The sequence below is a fragment of the Stegastes partitus genome, unplaced genomic scaffold (genome assembly GCF_000690725.1).
Source record: "Stegastes partitus isolate 25-593 unplaced genomic scaffold, Stegastes_partitus-1.0.2 Scaffold515, whole genome shotgun sequence".
Lineage (NCBI taxonomy): Eukaryota > Metazoa > Chordata > Actinopteri > Pomacentridae > Stegastes > Stegastes partitus.
In genome coordinates, this window is record NW_007578246.1 from 430,444 (window position 1) to 449,644 (window position 19,201).

At 41.2% G+C, this 19,201-nt stretch overlaps 2 protein-coding genes across 3 annotated transcripts in view; both read left to right on the forward strand.

Moving 5' to 3' along the window:
• The window catches only part of LOC103361591 (solute carrier family 12 member 2), a 26,653-nt gene extending 16,361 nt beyond the window's left edge, over positions 1 to 10,292 (forward strand). Inside the window, exons 15-25 of the mRNA XM_008287709.1 lie at positions 1,005 to 1,116; positions 1,197 to 1,337; positions 1,467 to 1,573; positions 2,810 to 2,889; positions 2,964 to 3,104; positions 4,081 to 4,194; positions 5,615 to 5,726; positions 5,820 to 5,906; positions 6,735 to 6,870; positions 6,959 to 7,026; positions 9,698 to 10,292. Of these exons, the coding sequence (XP_008285931.1) occupies positions 1,005 to 1,116; positions 1,197 to 1,337; positions 1,467 to 1,573; positions 2,810 to 2,889; positions 2,964 to 3,104; positions 4,081 to 4,194; positions 5,615 to 5,726; positions 5,820 to 5,906; positions 6,735 to 6,870; positions 6,959 to 7,026; positions 9,698 to 9,833 (1,234 nt within the window). The 3' untranslated portion in view covers positions 9,834 to 10,292. The remainder of the gene's footprint in view (positions 1 to 1,004; positions 1,117 to 1,196; positions 1,338 to 1,466; positions 1,574 to 2,809; positions 2,890 to 2,963; positions 3,105 to 4,080; positions 4,195 to 5,614; positions 5,727 to 5,819; positions 5,907 to 6,734; positions 6,871 to 6,958; positions 7,027 to 9,697) is intronic.
• Positions 10,293 to 11,921: 1,629 nt separating this feature from the next.
• Positions 11,922 to 19,201, forward strand: part of nudt12 (nudix (nucleoside diphosphate linked moiety X)-type motif 12) — a 10,696-nt gene continuing 3,416 nt past the window's right edge. The window contains exons 1-7 of one of the 2 annotated variants that reach the window (XM_008287700.1): positions 11,922 to 11,971; positions 13,366 to 13,580; positions 14,816 to 15,119; positions 16,304 to 16,580; positions 16,660 to 16,827; positions 17,815 to 17,928; positions 18,014 to 18,213. In XM_008287700.1, the coding sequence (XP_008285922.1) occupies positions 13,375 to 13,580; positions 14,816 to 15,119; positions 16,304 to 16,580; positions 16,660 to 16,827; positions 17,815 to 17,928; positions 18,014 to 18,213 (1,269 nt within the window). In that variant the 5' untranslated portion in view covers positions 11,922 to 11,971; positions 13,366 to 13,374. Of the gene's footprint in view, positions 11,972 to 11,995; positions 12,149 to 13,365; positions 13,581 to 14,815; positions 15,120 to 16,303; positions 16,581 to 16,659; positions 16,828 to 17,814; positions 17,929 to 18,013; positions 18,214 to 19,201 lie in introns of those variants that run through there. The other variant, XM_008287702.1, reaches the window with a different exon arrangement.

The window sequence follows — 19,201 nt, forward strand, 5'->3', positions numbered from 1 at the left end:
AGAACTGATCTCCATCCTGGAGAACATCAGTGGAGCAAGGAGACCAACAAACCTGACCCAGTTCCACCAGTTCTGTCAGGAGGAATGGGCCAGAACTCATCAGACTGTTGTGAGAAGCTTGTGGAAGGAAACCCAGAACGTTTGACCCAAGTCATAGAGTTTATAGGCAACGCTACCAGATACTGAGGAGATGGATGGAAACTTCTGACTCTGAAGAAAGTCATTAAAAAAATTCTCTCTCTAGAAATAATGTTGGTGATCCTGACTGACCTGAAACAGGAAACGTTTGGTCTGATTTAATGTCAGATAGTGAGAAAGAAGAGGTTTTGTGTCTTTTTATACAGTGGATGTTATCTTCTCGTTTCAACTGTATGTGCTTTTTTTTTTTTTTTTTACAACTCCTCGTTTTCCATAAAGAGTGTAATGTTAGCATAACCCACTGAAACACATTAGACACATTAAGGTTGAAATAAACCTGAACTATCCTTTAAATCTGTCTCTGACAAACCTGTTTGGTGGTGCTTCAGATACAATCATCAAACAGGAAGTTAACTAACAGCAGATTTCTGAACAATCAGTTCTAAAAATGTAGATGCGAAAAGTTCCAAAACTGTGCCTATGAAAATTAAAAACCAGACCTAATGCAAATGTTACCACTGAAGTAATGTAGCTGTGCATCGACACACTGCTCCCAGTGCTCCTGCAACACCTGGGAAGGTCCCTGGAAGTCCCGATATGTGAACATGTAAAGGACCATCAGGGATGAGCGCAACCCTTTAAGAAAGAGAAGCCACAAGGATCCAAATAGGACCGACAGAAAGCCTAAAATCTTGTCCTTAGTAATAATTGTACTCATGTGACCACGACGTGCGCCACAAACTTACGCACTTTTACCAAAATTATCATAGTTTTGTTGTCTTCAACAATAATTCGCTCAAACTGAACGCGATTCCAAACCTGCTTGAATTCAATGTTCTAAATGTGTAAACACTTCCTGTTTGCAGGCCGCAGTGTTTGGTTCTGGCTGGTTATCCAAACTCCCGTCCCGCTCTGCTGCACCTGGTTCACTCTTTCACCAAGAACGTCAGCCTCATGGTCTGCGGTCACATCAGGACCGTACGTACGCACCGGCAGCTTTTACCAACCATCAGTCTCTGGGGTTATAACTCAACATTTTTCTCTTTCGACCCAACCAGGTGACCCGGCGGCCGAACTTTAAGGAGCTGTTTCAGGATCACGCTCGCTGTCAGCGTTGGCTCAATAAAAAACGCATCAAAGCCTTTTACGCTCCTGTTTTGGCCGATAACCTGAGACATGGCACTCAGCTGCTCCTGCAGGTGTGAACACCGGACAAACCCAACAGCTCACTTTCCTTTTCCACGTTTTTCTTCGGCTAATTTGGGGTTTCAAGTGAGAATGAACTAATCTGGCCTTGACACTACTAAATGAATGCATTCTCTCTTCAGGCGGTTGGTTTGGGTCGACTGAAGCCCAACACTCTGGTCATGGGCTTCAAGAACAACTGGAGTGACGGAGACATGAGAGACGTGGAGATTTACATCAACACTATACAGTAAGAACCGACGTGTCTTCAGAGTTTGCAGTTTTGGATTCGTGTCAAGATGAAGGTTGGTGTCTGCAGACGGCGAGGATGTTGAACCTGAGAAGGCAAACTCAGGGCAAAAGAACCCAATTTCTGCAGGGATGCAAATTCTTATTTTTTAAAGTATCACATTAGAAACAGTTAATGGAAACTAAAGTTGGAAAAAAAGCATCTGCGATTTCGCTAAAATAGTTTTAACGCTCGCTCGAGGTGGTTTTTGACTTTTCTTTTTTTAAAAGAGTCGAGCTTCATGGGAGGTATAAAACTGTTTATCTACAAACCAGATTAACATTTTATCGTATGGTTTATAGCCCAGTGATATATACATATATAGAGAGGATCTTTTTTTTTGTTATTCACTTGTATGGATATTTACAACCAATATTTGTCTCTCAGCTGCCAAATAAAGTGCATAAGTGAATATTTTTAGGAAAAAAAACCCAACTAGAATCAACATTTCAAAAAGCAAAATTGAAAAAAAGATTAGAATATGTCCCCACAACAAGTTGGGAACATTCTCTTTCAAATGACTTCGATTATGCGTGGGTGTCTCATTCATTGGCAACGTGAAATTGTGATGTTTACCATTTTTGAGAGCCAGTATCTCAAAGGCTGTTTGTCCCATCTTCATGAAATCGGGTGCATTGAAACAACTCACATTGGACTATGGAACACAAAAATGTCAGACTTCTGTTGTAAATCCTGTCTGTTTACAAAGGTGGTGTCTGGTGCTAATATTTCCCGCCATTTGACAGGTCATAGAATCTCAGCATATGCATTGAGGAACCTGTAATGTGGGATCTGAACATCTCCAGCAGAGGGGAAATGTCTTCTGTACCTTAAATACTTCTTGAGATATTGTCATCCAAAGTCTCGTCACAAATTTTCCAAAAACTGCAAAGAAATTACTTTTTTTTTTCAATATTTTTTGTGGCAAAAACTATCAGTTCTGATCCTAAAACTTGGGATGATCCCATCTTGACGAGAATTCTTCATCCTCAAATTCCAAAATGGTCACGCGGGGAGCCATCTGATGAATTCAGGTGGAATGACCCCTTAAAAAAAAATCTACAAACTTTGACAAAAGCAGTCTTTACGCTCACTTGAGGAGATTTTTGAAGAGCTGAGCTTTATGGGAGCAAGAAAAAAATAAACCTCTTCATTTAAAAAGCAGGTTCACGTTAGATCTCATGATTTATATTCCAGTGACGCCTTCGACCTGCAGTTTGGAGTCGTGATCCTCCGACTGCCGGACGGACTGGACATCTCTCACATCCAGGGACAAGGTACATCTGCCTTTCTACTTTCTAGATCAGTTTGTCTACGTCCTGTTTTTACCGTTTCTGTCCGTTTCCTGCAGACGAGCTGCTGTCGTCTCACGAGAAGCCGCCAGTCGGCAGTAAAGACATTCTGATTTCTGTCAGTCTGGCCAAAGACTCAGATTCTGACTCCTGTCCTTCAAAAACCACCAGCAACCAGAGCAGCCCGCTCATCATTAGAGGTAAACGACCAGGAAGAATTCAAATGGATCTGCTTCTAGGTCCTGTCTCATCTCATGTTTCCTCACCACTCCTCCTGCTTCATTTCTCACCACAATATAAAGTCTTACAGCTCCATGGAACCTGAACAACCACGAATCTGTGCAGAATGACAGAATTTTCTATTTATATTACAAGATTACGGGAAAAAAACCAACATGCACCATTTTTTTGTGTGTGTGTCTCATTTTTCATTTGTTTTGTTTTTTTCTATCTTGTTTGTTTTCATTCATTTTCGCTTATGTCGCTTTGTTTCTCTTTATTTGTCTATTTTTGTCCCATTTTTGTCATTTCGTGCATTTGGGACACGTTTGCCTCTTTGTAGTCACTTTGCGTCCCAGTTTTGTTGTTTCAAGTCCCATTTTTGACGAGTTGTGTGTTGTTCTGGCTGTTTTGTGTCTCTTTTTTTATTTTTTTATTAACTTGTTTATTTTTGATGAGTCTTGTTTTTGCCATTTAGTGTCTCGTTTTTAATTGATCCAGTAGGTTTGATTTTTTTTTTGCCCAACGCTGCCTCAGTTCAACCTGAAAACTCAGTACATTGTTGTTATGTGACTGTTGGTCAGTCAGGATTCAGAATTTCTTCTTTTTTTACAGAATCTAGTGCAAACTCTTTATTTTTGGCAATTTAAAAAAGAGAGAGAGAGAGAGAAAGATGTTGAATGAAGTAACTCTGAGAAAGTTCAAAATTTTAAGCTTAGATTTGGTTCATTTTTCAGTCGAACCATTAATGACACATGGTTACATGAAGGATCAGAAGAAAGTTGATTTGTTTTCTGATTTTACAGTTTTTGTCTCTGATAAAAACGAGTATTTTTGGCATATTTTTTAGAAATATATCACAGGTTGCAATGAAACATCCTTTAATTACTGATAAGTGCACACCTGGAATCATTTGCGTTTCTTAACTTGTGTAATGTGGGATGTGGTCTGTTGCAGAGACCAAGTCTCCGCTGAGTTTGACCGACCAGCGTCTGTTGGAGAGCAGCCAGCAGTTCAAGAAGAAACAGGGCAAAGGAACCATCGACGTCTGGTGGCTGTTTGATGACGGAGGTCGGCTTTTATACACTGAATGTCCCCTCCACGTTATCCGTCTCACCCGAATCAAGTGATCTATTGGTTATTCCCTGCAGCAGTGTTAATTTTATCAGTGTAACCTATGATGTAAAATACTTCTCCACCACAAAAGTGAAACGAAACGTAAATATAGGTTACATTTAAGACAGGAACAACATATTGTCCATTTTAGCATGTACATATTCAACCTAACTAACTACGACAAACTGAGAAAGTTGAAAGAAAACAGCTGAAGAGTGAATGTCAGAATTTGAAACAGTTATCGTAAAGATTAAAGTTAAGAATTTCTGTCTGCGGGCTGCAGGGTGGCGCAGTTGGTAGCACTGTTGCCTCGCAGCAAGAAGGTTGCCGGTTCGCGTCCCGGTGGGGGCACTGGAATCTTTCTGCGTGGAGTTTGCATGTTCCCCCCATGCAGCGTGGGTTCTCTCCGGGTTCTCCGGCTTCCTCCCACAGTCCAGAAACATGTTGAGGTTAATTGGTGATTCTAAATTGTCCGTAGATTCTAAATCTGTTTCTAAGTGTGGCCCTGCGATGGACTGGCGACCTGCCTTCGCCCTAAGTCGGCTGGGATAGGCTCCAGCCCCCCCGCGACCCTAATGAGGATTAAGCGGTGTATAGATAATGGATGGATGGATTTCTGTCTGCAGCCTGAAAACTTTGAACCCCTTTTTCTTTCAGTTTTACTGCTTCACTCTGCCAGTAGAGGGCAGCATAGACATAATGTTCAGTAGAAAACACACGGAGCAAAAGACCGAGTGTTTAATGATGGATTATTTGGTTCATTTTATAAAACGGTATGAATTTAGAAAATGAATTTAGCACCCATCTGATGGTGCTGAGTAAAGGATGAGAATCTAAACAATACATATCACATGTAAATTGATCACGCCTTGGACGTTGTCATTATTATATCTTCATTTTCAGCCTTATTGTACTTTAGTGCTTCTTGTCCTGCTTCTTCCTGATGTGTACATTTCCGCGGTGAAGGATCAATAAAGTTTATCTTATCCTAAAGTATCCAAAACATTGGCACAGTGCCATGTTACCAGGAAAATAAACTTTGACGAAAGTTCGAGAAAAATTATTCATTCTGCTAGAATAAAAACGGCAGAACAAGTTGGTGAACCCCTTTGTGTCAGGGGGACCACTAACAACTCATAACGAGGGGGAGGAGCAACAAACCCCCAAATGAAACCGAAACTCAGGTGTTAATGTCTCCTTGAGGATACCAGTATGTGGAACTCCCAACTAGTCAGTCAGAGCTGATGAAGCCTCTTGGATGAGAGGTGGAACGTCTTCAAGAACGTCAAGCCAGTCCAGTTGCGCTGATTAATCTACCAGAATAAGTTGGTTTAGCGTTTGAAACTATAAACCGAGTTCACGTGTTTGTGTGCAGGTCTGACTCTGCTGATTCCCTACCTGCTGACTAACCGGAGTAAGTGGGGCGACTGCCGGATCAGAGTTTTCATCGGCGGAAAGATCAACCGGATCGACCACGACCGCCGAGCGTGAGTCAGCCCACCGCTGCACGACACAACAAACACAGAGAGAACCAAAGTGTCTTTCTACATGAGTTTAAGCATCTGTCATTGTACCACCAGGATGGCCACGCTGCTCAGCAGGTTCAGAATCGACTTCTCCGACATCAACGTCCTCGGAGACATCAACACCAAACCCAAGAAACACAAGTACGACCTCTGATGGCGTCTGCAGAGTTGACCGACTGAGTTTTTTTAACGATAATAACTTTATTTGTAGGACGTGTTTCACAATCTGGTACCTCACTGGTCCAGTTGAGTATGTGGACATCTAGAACCTGAGTAATTCTCATTGTGCTGAATCCCTGCAGGAGACAACAAATATTACAACTTTTTTTTGCTCTTTTTCGCTGTTATTTGAACAAACTTAACTCGTAGCGCATCATCCTGTTCTCTCTCTTGGGTTTTGAATCGAGTCTATTCAGGAAATTCAATTTATCCACTTTGAGTTTGTGTAGATAGTTCTGACCTGTGAAGGCCTCTACTTCATGGTGAAAGCAAGAAATCCAAAACAAGATCCACAAACGAACAATTAGGGCAAAAATCTGCTAAGAAAGGCCAGGGGATACATGGTGCTATCCAGATTCTGGAACTGCTACTCGAGGTCCGACGATGATGCCAACAGAGAGTTAACAGTTCTAACTTAGGCAGGAGCCCGCTTATTGGACAACAACAACAACAACAACAACATTAGGTTCAGTGTTCAGTTATTTAAAGATTTAAAGGCACAGTGGGATTATTTTTATGTACCCGTTTCAAATTACTCTAATAATTGCTTCCAAAAATTGCAGCTTTAATCCCATTTATTCGTAATAATTTAATAATTTTAAGGGAAACAAATGTTGCCATCAGGTTGGGTCACATCCCTCGAGGCCACCACGAGGAATCAACATGTGCAGGCTGTTAAATGAAAAGAAAAATGTCTTTGAAATCATACTGAGGTGCAACACCAGAGCTAACATATGTGCCGTTTTCCAGTAAGCTGAGTTTCAAGGAGCTGATCGAGCCGTACAGGCTGAAGGAGGACGACATGGAGCAGGAGGCTGCGGAGAGGCTGAAGGCCCAGGAGCCCTGGAGGATCACCGACAACGAGCTGGAGCTCTACAAGGCCAAGGTCCGTCACTGACCAATCACGGTGCCCCATCTGTTCAAGTTCACCTCCGCGGTAAAGTTTAAAACAACGTGCTGTTTGTGACTTTCAGACCAACCGTCAGATCCGACTGAATGAGCTGCTGAAGGAACACTCCGGCACCGCCAAACTCATCGTCATGTAAGAACCAAAGTTTTCTGGCTGCTGATCAGAAACGGCAGAATTATCCTGTCGAGACTTCACAGCTTTCATCACAGGTTTAGTTTTACCGATAAACTAGTCAGTGAGGATGAATCCGACTACAAAGAAACCTGGATCTGGCGTTTACGTGACACTGTGGGCGGCAGAGCCGGCCCTAGGCATAGGCAGTATAGACAAATGCTAAGGGCGCTGACATCCATGGGGGGCGCCACAAGCTTGCCAGGCTAACTGACATGTATTCAAGCAAGTATTTATCAACAAGCGCCGATGCAGTTTCTCTACCTTTAGCAGCAAAGACGTTACGTTAGCGTCTTAGCTGCTAACATTAGCAGCGAAGACGTTAGCGAAGATGTTAGCATCTTAGCTGCTAACGTCCGCAGCAAAGATGTTACATTCGCGTCTTAGCTGCTAACGTTAGCAGCGAAGACGTTAGCGTCTTCGCTAACGTCTGAAGACGACGGTAGAGAACCTGCATCGGCGCTTGTGGTTAAATATTTGCCTGAATACACGTCAGTTAGCCAGGGAGTGTCACAAAGACTTGTTTCTTCAGTTTCATTTAGTGTGTTGTTTATACTTAAATAAAAGCTTGAATACATGCATACAGTTTGTGTTACTGTATGAAAATTAGGAGTGAAATTCACTGTGATGCTAGGGGCGCAAACTACAATCTTGCCTAGGGCCCCAAATTGGTCAGGGCCGGCCCTGGTGGGCGGGTTCCAACAACCGTACTATATGCAGGAGTATGCATCAAAAAGATTTAGAACTGAAATTATAGATAGTCACCTGTGTCGGCCATGACTGCACTGAGCCCAGTAAACCATTATTCCATCCAACTAACCACAACATAGGTGTTGTCTTTCACTAATCGTGGTTGGCTCGTTGTCCAAGGCGAAACAGACACCATCCGTGTATATAGGGCTGCAGCTAACGATGATTTTGATAATAGAGTCATCTCTTTTTTTAAACAGAATTGTGCCATCTACAGCATTTTATTCAGCTAATTTCTGCACAACGCAGCTCAAATCAGAAGGAACACAATGAGCGTAACATCTACCTAGTCAGTGCAGTTTTTCAATTCAAAGCATCAAACATTTAAAAATTAGGTCAAATTGTTTTTGCCAGGTTTGCAGGTCACTCGTGTGTTTTGTACATTTAGAGTGAAGCGCTCCCACACTTTGGATGATTTTGTTGGTGAAGTTTTCTCTCCTGATTTATCTCTTTTTCTTCAAACTTTCGCCTGCCGCCTCCGCCGACTAGCTGAACGCGTGATGTGGCGCACGTGATGCAAAATAAGTCCAACTATTGGCTGTTGGCTGCTTCTCGTGCTGTGCTGGTAGATTACAGCCACCAGTGGCTCGTTACTGCCACACAACAATGTTATTAAGCAACTAACTGATGACTAAATTAGTTGACAACTATTTAAATAATCGATTAGTTGTTTCAGCCCTACATGTATACATTACATCTTATTTAAAATATAATGGCAATGTCAACGCTTATGACCTTGAAATATCGTCCAAGGTCAAATGTCACATCCCCAGTGGGAAGCCTACATGCAATTGAAACCAGAAGTTTACATCCACTGTATAAAAAGACATAAAACCTTTTTTTTCACTGTCTGACATAAATCAGACGAAACTTTTCCTGTTTCAGGTCAGTGAGGATTACCAAAACTATTTCTAGAGAGAATTTTTTATGACTTTCTTCAGAGTCAGAAGTTTCCATCCATCTCCATCTTGCCTTTAAACTCTATGACTTTGGGTCAAACGTTCTGGGTTTCCTTCCACAAGCTTCTCACAACAGTCTGATGAATTCTGGCCCATTCCTCCTGACAGAATTGGTGGAACTGAGTCAGGAAATGTATGTAATATGACATGTAACTTCACCAACACAATGCACCAACGTGGCTGCTCATCTGCAGAAAATACCACAAATCTGCCTTCCACCGCTCTGAAGGCATACAGCATTGTTGCTGACATGACGTTTGACCTCGAGTGGAGCCGTTTTTGCACCAATTGGCCCCAAAATCTAATCATCCCGAGGAGACGGCGTTCCTCACACAAGCATAAACCGGCTTGAACCACTGAAAGTGCACAGACAGACTTTAAAACATGAATACATGAGCGAAAAATGGTCAAAGCTCGAGGCGCAACGTTACGATGAAATAATACATCGGAACTGCACTGCATGCAGCGCTGAGTATTTTGTAAAAGCGGCTGCAGTGTGTACTGAATAGAAAGAAAACCTTTGCAATTTGAAACGCAGCCTGTATGCCCGTTTGTTTGAATATGTTGCATTAACAACAACAAAAAAACATCTCATTTTGTTGTCTCAGTGGTTAACCAGTGCCATGACAATCAAGTTCAATCGAATTTAATGCAATCTAGAAGCGACTGCAGATCAAATCAAAGCTAGATTTATTGTGCTTGTTTTCACTAAAGAGAAATTTGTGGAACATAATTTCAAATGTTCAAACAACCATGTTTCTTAATTTGTGCTTTAGATCATCTCAGAGAGAAAACTGAGACGTGCTCAGTTTTAAAAACTGTTTCTAAATGGGACTGGTTTTAGTAAATTCTTTGTCACTAGTGTATTTTCCGTGCCTATTTCCACTCTTAACTAACTGTAAACACTGTTTTTTTGTGCTTAGGAGCATGCCTTTGGCCAGGAAGGGCACAGTGTCTAGCGCCCTCTACATGTGCTGGCTGGAAACTCTGTCCAAAGACCTCCCACCACTGCTGCTGGTCCGAGGAAACCACCAGAGTGTCCTCACATTTTACTCCTAACGCAAACATACACTCTGTCAACGCACAAATACACCGTGGGTGTGTGTGTCTGTGTGTGTGTGTGTCGGTCTTCGTGTATATTTAGCACACATCTGCACAAGAACAGAGGTTTTATTGTGGTTTAAGTTCGAGAGACTCTCCTGCTGTGAAGAGAAAGTACATGTGTGGCGATTCCCATTAACGAATTCATTAACCGTGAATCTTTAGGTGGCCGTTTGTATTACTGTTAACAATAACAGGCTGTATATTCATTCTATGGCTCCTGTGTGTTTCACATGAATGAGAGTAACTGCAGTAAATATTAAAATGACAGGGTTTATTTGTAATGACGTTATCAGAATGTGTGTTCAGGTGTCCTACGATTATGAGGTGTTGTTTTTTTTTTTCAAGTGGCAAGACGCTGTATGTCTGCTAACTTTATTTTGTACTTTGTTTTATTAAAATATTAACTTAACCACAGTTTTTTTTGTCAAGTTTGTGCTTAGTCATTTTTCTAGAAGGGATCATTTTATCTGGAATCTGCATGTTTTCCCTCAATGAACAGGTTTCACAGGGAAGTTCTACACCGCTGTAAAAAGGTGCAGCCAGAAATTACACAGTTGTAGGATTTTTGTGCTTTAAATTATTATTTCCAGCAGCCAAAAGCAGCAAAACTACAACTAAAACAGGTCAAAACTAGGAGCTACAACACAGTAAGGCTAGTAACAAAACAAGCCAAAAGTGCAAGCTAGAAGCAGGTAAAGTGGAAGCTAAATGAAACTACAACTAGGAGGCAACAGAGGTTTAAGCTAATAATAAAACAGGTTAAAACTACAAGTTAAATACAGCTAAAGTGGAAGCTAAATGAAGCCAAATATGGTAGCTGAAAGCAGCTAAACCAGAAGCTAAAAGAAGCTAACACTGGCAGCTGACAGAGGCCAAAATTATGGGTTACAAACATCTGAACTAGAAGCTAGAAGAGGATAAACAACACAGGCTAAAACTATGAGCTTGAAGCAGCTAAACTAAATGCTAAACGTGGGTAATTCTAGGAGTTAAAAGCAGTTAAAGTAGAAGCTAAATGAGACTTAAACTAGAGGCTGAACGCAGCTAAACTAAAAACTAAAATAGGCTAAAAAACTGGAAGTGAAAAGAGGCTAAAACAAATATGGGTTGTAAGCAATTAAATTAGTAGCTAGAAGAGATAAAGCTACAAACAACACAAGCTAAAATTATGAGCTAGAGTAGAAAACGTGGAAGCTAAATGAGACTTAAATGAGAAGCTAAAAGAAGCTAAAACTATGAATTAAACGCAACTAAACAAGATCCTAGAAGAGGTTAACGCTAATAACAAAACAAACTAAAAGTATGAGCTAGAAGCAGAAAAAATGGAAGCTAAATGTGGCTAAAATTAGAAGCTAAAAAAAAGGCTAAAGCTAGTAACGAAACAAGCTAAAACTGCAGGCTAGAAGCTAGAAGCAAATAAAGTGGAAGCAAAAACTAGGAGCCTAAAGAGATTAAACATATATGTTGAAGAGATTAAAACTAGTAGCAGAAGAGGCTAAAACCATGGGTTAAAAATAGCATAACTAGAAGCTAGACAAGATTAATGCTAGTAACAAAACAAGCTAAAACTATGAGCTAGGAGCAGAAAAAATGGCAGCCTATGAGATTTAAGTTAAAAGCTAAAAACAGCTAAATTATAAGCTAAAAGAAGCCAAAACTACGAGTTAAAAGCAACTGAACTAGAAGCTAGAAGGAGGTTAAAGCTAAAAAAAAAAAAAAAAAAAAAACTAAGTGCTAGAAGCAGCTAAAGCTGATGTTAAATGAAGCTAAAATTAGAAACTAAAAGCAGCTAAAATAGAAGCTAAAAAAGGCCTAAACCAGGATCTACAAAAGGCTAAAGCTAGTAACAAAAAAACTGCAAGCTAGAAGCAAATAAAGTGGAAGCCAAAACTAGGAGCTTAAAGAGATCAAAAGTATAAGCTGAAGAGGTTAAAACTAGTAGCAGAAGAGGCTAAAACTAAAACCTGTTGTTGGTGGGCAGTACCTGAACGCAGCACAGTCCTGGTCATCGCCGTGGTTGCTCTTGAACGCAGCCCGTCGCCTTACACAACACCGAAGGGGGCCGACGGAGGAGAACCAGCACGGAGCAGCAGGCGAGTTCACGTTTCAGCAACACTTCACCCCAACACTGAGCCCGTGAACGCTCTTGAGTCCCGTTAAAGTCACCGACAACCGGCGACGCTGCTCCGGTTGTCACTTCCAGGACTGTTTGTGAATCTGAGAGCCGCATTAGAGGACGTCTGTAAAATAATAACGTCGGCGACACAGCGGTAAATCTGGGGGGTGGGTGGGTGGGGGGTCATTTTGTCTTTACGGGACGGTCGGAGCTGAAACACACCTGGTTTAAAGGTGTTTCGCGTCACGTAAAGGTGATTTTACAACAGCGCGTGCTTTGAGGGGCGGAGCTAAACATTGATTGACAGCCGTGTGCACCAATGAGAGAGGAGGTCCGGGATGTAAATGGAATATAACGTCAATAAAAATGACTGCTTCTTCAGTGACGTTTTTAAATAACAATTGAAAACATGAATGAAATGGACATAACTAGACTGCTATTTATTATTACTTTAGCATTTATTAGCTTGTTTTTTTATTTTGTCTTGAGATTTTCTAAATATTTGCCTAATTTAGACTAGATTTTATTTTTGGTTGCTTTTTTTTTAATGCTTCTTAAAACCCACAGCAATGTCAAGCGAACACCCTTTGATATTATGTCAGGTCACGGATCAAATTAATGACCGTAATAAAGCTGTTCCTGTTTTTATCATTTTATTTGAGCTGCCAGTGTTTGGACTGGTGTGGTCCAGTTTGCTGTCATACCTGCACATTTCAACCACTCACCTGTTGCGTCGCTTTTTATTTCTTTTGTGTTCATTGTTAGATCAATAACTTTCATCAGTTTTTTTTAGCTTTTAGCTCTATGCATAACTTTCACTTTTCCCAACATTTACTATTACTTATAGATTTATTTTAATTGTCATATCCATTACTTTTAACTTTATAAACATTTATCGATTATTTTTTTTACCTTTATTTTATCTGTTATATTTATGTCTTTGACTTTATTCAACATTTATCATTTACTGTTAGTTTTACTCTGACTATTGCATCCATACCTTTTAAGTTTTTTCAACAACTTTACTTTTCATCTTAACTGTTGGATCCATAACTTTTCACTTTTTCAACATTTATCAATTCGTTTTTCTTATATTTTAACTGCTAAATCCATAAATTGCGGCTTTTTGCCATTTATTTATTACTTTTATCTTCATTTTATCTGTTATATTCATATCATTTAGCTTTTTAACCATTTAGTAATTACTTTAGGTTGTATTTGGAAATGGCTCTGAGCTGTTTCCCCTGTTCATGCATCACATTTGGCCAACTCAGGCATGCATAACTTCGCTTCAGCTGGCTGGTTTAACTGTGTATATCTTACTTTCATATCCCCTCCTGTGCTAACTCAGGGTTTATTGTCTCTGTCCAGGCAGCCGGGATGACGAGCCTCCAGATGAGTGCGAAGGAGGAGATGGTGGAGAAGTTTCTGGATGCTGCAGCCAGAGGAGATGTGGTTCAGGTGACCGCACATCTGGCCCAGATGCCCTCCATCGTCAACCAGACGGGATACAGCGGCTGGACGGCACTGATGCTCGCGGCTCGCAACGGACACTACAGTGTGGTGGAGAAGCTGCTGTCACACGGGTACATGCAGATTCTAATAATAAGCTCCATTTCTGTCTAATTTCCGATGATTTTTCTTTTTAAGTCTGCCTTTCAGGTGCTTTACACGTTGTGAGCAAAGCTGCATGAATCATTTTTACGCCATTAGATGGCAGATGAGCTGTGAAATAAGCAGCCCCACGTTTCTTATTTCTATCTAATTGTCACACAGCAGTATATTTCTTTAAGATGTATTTTCAGAAAATGCACCACAAATGTAAAAGAGACTCAAACTAGGAGCAAAAATAAACCACAAAGATGTTTGACTAGAGGCCAAAACAAGGCGACATACAAGAAACTAAATTTAGTTATGAAAAGAACTAAGTAGAGGCTGAAAAGGAAACAAAACGAGGCAAACAATAGGAGCTCAACAAGGTTAGAATTAGCTGCTTAAAGAGGCTGAAAGGAGGAGATAGAAGTAGGAGCTAAAAATCAGCACTAAAATAGACTAAAACAAGAAGTAAGAGAATGCTTCAAGACCCTAAAAGTAGGAGAGAAAGAAGGCTAAAACAATTAGCTGAATGTGGCTAAAACTTGGAGCTAAAAGAAGCTAAGAAATAGGATATTTGAAGAGGAGAGAAAAAAGGCTAAAACTAGACATTTGTAAAAGCTACTAGGGGGCAAAACTAGATTTTGAGTGAGAGAATGTTTTAACTAGGAACAAATTAAATGCAGTGCAATAAATGTAGAAGCCGAAGAAAACTAAAACTCAGAGTTAAAATGAGCAAAATTTAGTTTTGAAATGAGGAAAAATCATCCAAATTATCAAAACAAATACATTTAGAATTTAAAAGGACGTTAAAACTAGAATGAGGTTTAAAAAAAAGAGCTAAAAGAGGCCAACTGTAGTTGTGAACGGAGACAAACTAGCAGCTAAAAGAGGTTAAAATTAGAGGCCAAATAAGGAGTAAAATTAGGAGAGAGAAAAACTACAATGAGGAAATAGATTACAATAAAACTGGGAGATGAAAGATGATAACAGTACGGGAAAAACAGGACTCAAACTAGGAGTAAAAAAGTTAAAAAAGTAGAAAACGTAGGAATGTAAATTTAGTTTTGAAAAGAGGCAAGATATAAGACTGAAGAGGCAAAACATACCAACTAAACGAAGGTAAAATGCTTTGCTGTTGACAAAATGTATCATTGCAATTTCAATGCAGATACACACAGATTCCTGACATTTCTAACCTCTTGTTTTTCTGTTTTTCACCTTCCAGCTGTGATAAATACTCAGTGAACAGTTCGTCACAAACCGCCTACGACATTGCCAAGTTCTGGGGCCACAGACACATCTCCAACCTGCTGGGCCGGACAGACGAAGGCTGCCAGAGAGTTCTGCCCGGTTCTGAAATCATCCCACAGGAAAACTACTTCAGCAGGGAGATGCTGGACCGTCTGAGTGGGAAGAGAACCGACAAGACCTGGTTGGAGGCCAAACACAGCGACCCGGATACGGTCTACCTGATGTTCTCCAAGCTCAGCCCCATGGTCAGCGCACCGCAGGAGGACAACGGCGCAAGGGTACAATGACGTTCTACATTTAAACCTGCTGCGATTTTTCTGAAAGCTAGTGTTCTGCACCTGAAAACAGCCACGGGGTGCTGAGGTGGAGTCTCAGAGGTATTAGAAGCCGAGACTTACCTGAGCAGGTACCAAAAGTCACCTTATCAGGAACACAAGGAGTGAAAGGAGACTGAAAGAATCCAAAACAAGGAGCTAAAAGAGGCAAAAAAAGAAAAAAGTACAGAGTAAAAGAGGCCAAAACTAGGAGCTCGAAGACGCTAAAACTATGAGAATAAGGAGACAAAAATAAGCTACAACAAGAAAAACCATTACGCTAAAACTAGGAGCTAAATTAAGCTAAAACTAGGAGCTAAACAAGGCTACAACTTTTCGCTACAAGAGACTAAAACTGTAGCTAAACAATGCTAGGACTATGAGTATAAGGAGACCAAAATAGACTACAACTTGTAGCAAAAAGAGGCTACAACAAGGAGCTAAACGAGGCTAAAAATTGCAGCTAAACGATACTAAAGCTAGGAGCTAAAAGAGGCTAAAACAAACTAGGAGCCAAAAGCAGCTACAACATGTAGCTGAAAGAGGTTAAAACTTGTGACCAAAAGAAGCTAAAACTTGTTGCTAAAAGCAGCTAAAATTTTAGCTAAAAGAGATTAAAACTTGTGACTAAAATAGGCTAAAACTTCTGACTAAAAGAAACAAAAAACTAGGAGCTAACACTAGTAGCTAAAAAGAGGCTCAAACTAGGAGCTACAAGAGGCTGAAACTTGTGACTAAAGGAGACTAAAATTAGGTGCTGAAAGCGGCTAACACTTGTAGCTAAAAGAGGCTAAACCTTGTAGCTAAAAGAGATTAAAACTTGTTGCTAAATATGGCTAAACCTTGTAGCTTAAAGAGGCTACAACTTGCAGCTAAAAGAGGCTAAACCTTGTAGCTAAAACGCTAAAACTTGTGACTAAAAGAGGCTACAACTTGTAGCTAAAACGTAGGAGCAAAAAGAGGCTAAAACTAAGAGCAAATGTAATTTAATAAACGTTCTTTTTATTTCTGAAGACCAGACTTTGGCTGACAGATTTAAGGTATATCTGTAAGTCACCACCTAATTCCAAAGAAAACTAAATACGGAGGGTTACAGATGTTCGTGGGCTGGAGCCAGCAGCTAATAATTGTGTTTCTGACTGGACCAGGGTGAGACCAGGCTGTGTCGGTTCAGATATGAGGCTGTGAAGGACCTTCTTCAGAAACCTGCTACTGTGCTCATCTTCCTGGGCGTAGAGAGGAGGAAGAACCCCTCGTCATCCTCCTCCTCTCAGAACAACGGCGGTACCTGGGAGCCTCCTGCCTGGTTTGCCGTCGGCACTGATGAAGACGCTGTTGAGCTCCTTAAACGCTGCAGAGAAAAGAACTGCTGCTTCCCAAAGTCGCCCAACCGAGACCTGCTGAAGCTGAACGAGGAGGAGGCCGGTGAGGAAGACACAGTGTTTGTTGTTCTTTCTTCGTCTGCCCGTCTGGTGTCTGACCGTAGGGCTTCTTTGTCCTCCAGGAGTCGTGGCTCAGGCCCGGTCGGTGTTGTGCTGGCACAGCCGCTACAGCTTCTGTCCGACATGTGGCAGCAGCACCGGTCTGGAGGAGGCAGGATACAAAAGGAGCTGCCTGAACTCTGAATGCCGGAGTCTGCAAGGCGTCCACAACACCTGCTACCCTCGAGTCGGTATGAAACTCACCTGTCTGCTCCAAAATCGAAGGCTGCAGGTCGTTAGCTGTGCAAAAAAATAAACAAAATCCCTCAAGAAAGTGCAGATGACCGTTTATGTTGGTGTACACGAGTGACAATAGGGATTCTGCGGGTGGAAAAAAATCACATTATTTAGAGTATAAGAATGCATGTAAGTAAAAATCTATGACAAAACCTAGTCAGTGTACAATAAAATGAGCAATGTCAGAGGTCGGAGGGTGCTGAGGATGTCAAGACGTCAGCAAATATCAAGTCAAAATCCTAATCAAACAAATAAAGCACCATCAAAATCTGATCACAGTTAACGTAATCAATCCATGCCTCATCAGATTAAGTTCCATCAGTCAATTAATTACTGCAAAACGCTTGTTTCAGGTGGCGAATTTCTGTGCTTCCTTTCAGTCAGACTCAAAAAGTTCTAAATGTACACTGTTTCGTGCGACTCCTTATTTAGCTGAATCTCTACAATGACGTTTGGGTTTCATCGCTAACAGCAGCACCACGAAGCTGTGGGTCTGAGTTAGCAGCCTCGAATTAACTATGAACTAACTGGCTGCAGAGAGACGCAAAATGACCACAAAGACGCACAAAACAGCTGCAAAATACATAAAACGACCGCAGAGTCAAAAATTGGCTGCAAAGAGACGCAAAACCACAGCAGAGGGGTGCAAAACCATGGCACAGAGACATAAATCAACCAAAAAGAGGCAAAAAAAATAACTGCAGAGTGGCACGGCGACTGCACGACGACACAAACTGACTGCAAAAGTATGACGAGGTGATACAAACTGACCGCAAAGGTGTAAAATGACCATAAAAAGATGCAAAGTAGATGCAAGGAGAATTTCTAGTATGTGTATTTGAAATAGAATAGAATATCTTTATTGTTATTTGCTCCTCTTCGCAGAAAACCTGCTCAGAGACGATAGCAGTGGATACTTGAATGAAGTCGTGTGTTTTCAGACCCGGTGGTGATCATGCTGGTGGTGCACCCGGATGGAAACCAGTGCTTGCTGGGAAGGAAGAAGATCTTCCCGACCGGGATGTTTTCCTGTCTGGCCGGATTCGTCGAGCCCGGTAACCGACGCACACACACACGAACACGCGCATGTTAACGAAGCTTTGACGAACCACACACCCAACTCGAACTCCGTCCCCGCAGGAGAGTCGGTGGAGGAGGCGGTGAGGAGGGAGGTGGAGGAGGAGAGCGGCGTGAAGGTCGGCCCGGTCCAGTACGTCTCCTGCCAGCCCTGGCCGATGCCCTCCAGCCTCATGATGGGCTGCCTCGCCATCGCCGTGTCGACCGACATCAGCGTGGACGAGAGCGAGATCGAGGAGGCCCGGTGGTTCTCGCGGGAACAGGCAAGCGACCTGTGCTGCTGATAAGATGGTGACGGGTTCGATCCCGAGCATCCCTCTGGTCGTTTGTTGGAAAGGGATGCCCGATCAAACAATCAGCGTTAAAGAATTAGTATCGAACTGAAAACAGAGACAAACAAAAACATTTCAACCAAGTTTTGTGTTTAATTTAAATCTACTGCACACGTACATCAGCTCCAAATACGGGCTAATCAATCGCGCTTCTCCTTGATTACTAATAATCGGTATTGGTCGAACTTTACTTTAAAGTCAACGGTAAGAACTTCACTCGCTGCCAGAGCTTTCAACCACATCTCATGACCTTCCTCAGCAGACTGGACTGGCTCCAGCGGAGTGAAGATTTTATTTTATAACGTCAATACAGTAAAATGAATGCGATTACGTTTTAAGTTAAAAACAGCATGTAACGCGTGTATTATTCAACATAAACAATAACAGTTGTAATCGTCACAAAATACATTTTAAAAAAACTACAGTGAAATTGATCCTGTTAATGTGTTCAATCGTTTTTAAAAGTAACCGAGTACATAGTTAGTAGAGTTACAACAATTAATCAACTAGCAGAGAATTATTGCTTCAACTGCCAACTATTTTGATAATCAATTAACAAAAAACGTCTAAATTCTCTGATTTCAGCAGCTGAAATGTGAATGTTTTCTGGTTTTTTTTCTCCTCCTCTGTGACAGTAAACTGAAGATCTTTGGACAAAACCAGACATTTGTCATCTCTGAAATTTTATTGATCAAACGTCTAATCAATTAAATGATCGACAGAGTAATCAACAATTAAAAAACAAAAAAACGGTGGTTAATTGCGGCCTCAAAAGTCGACACAGCAAAATGTGTTTAGGTAGAGAGAGAAAAAAAACAGTTTTAGACATTTTTTTGATCATTGTTGATGAATAATATAATAAAATTAAAGCTGCAAGCAGCGTTGGTCGGGTCCTCGGTCTGCGTTGGACCCTCATGCC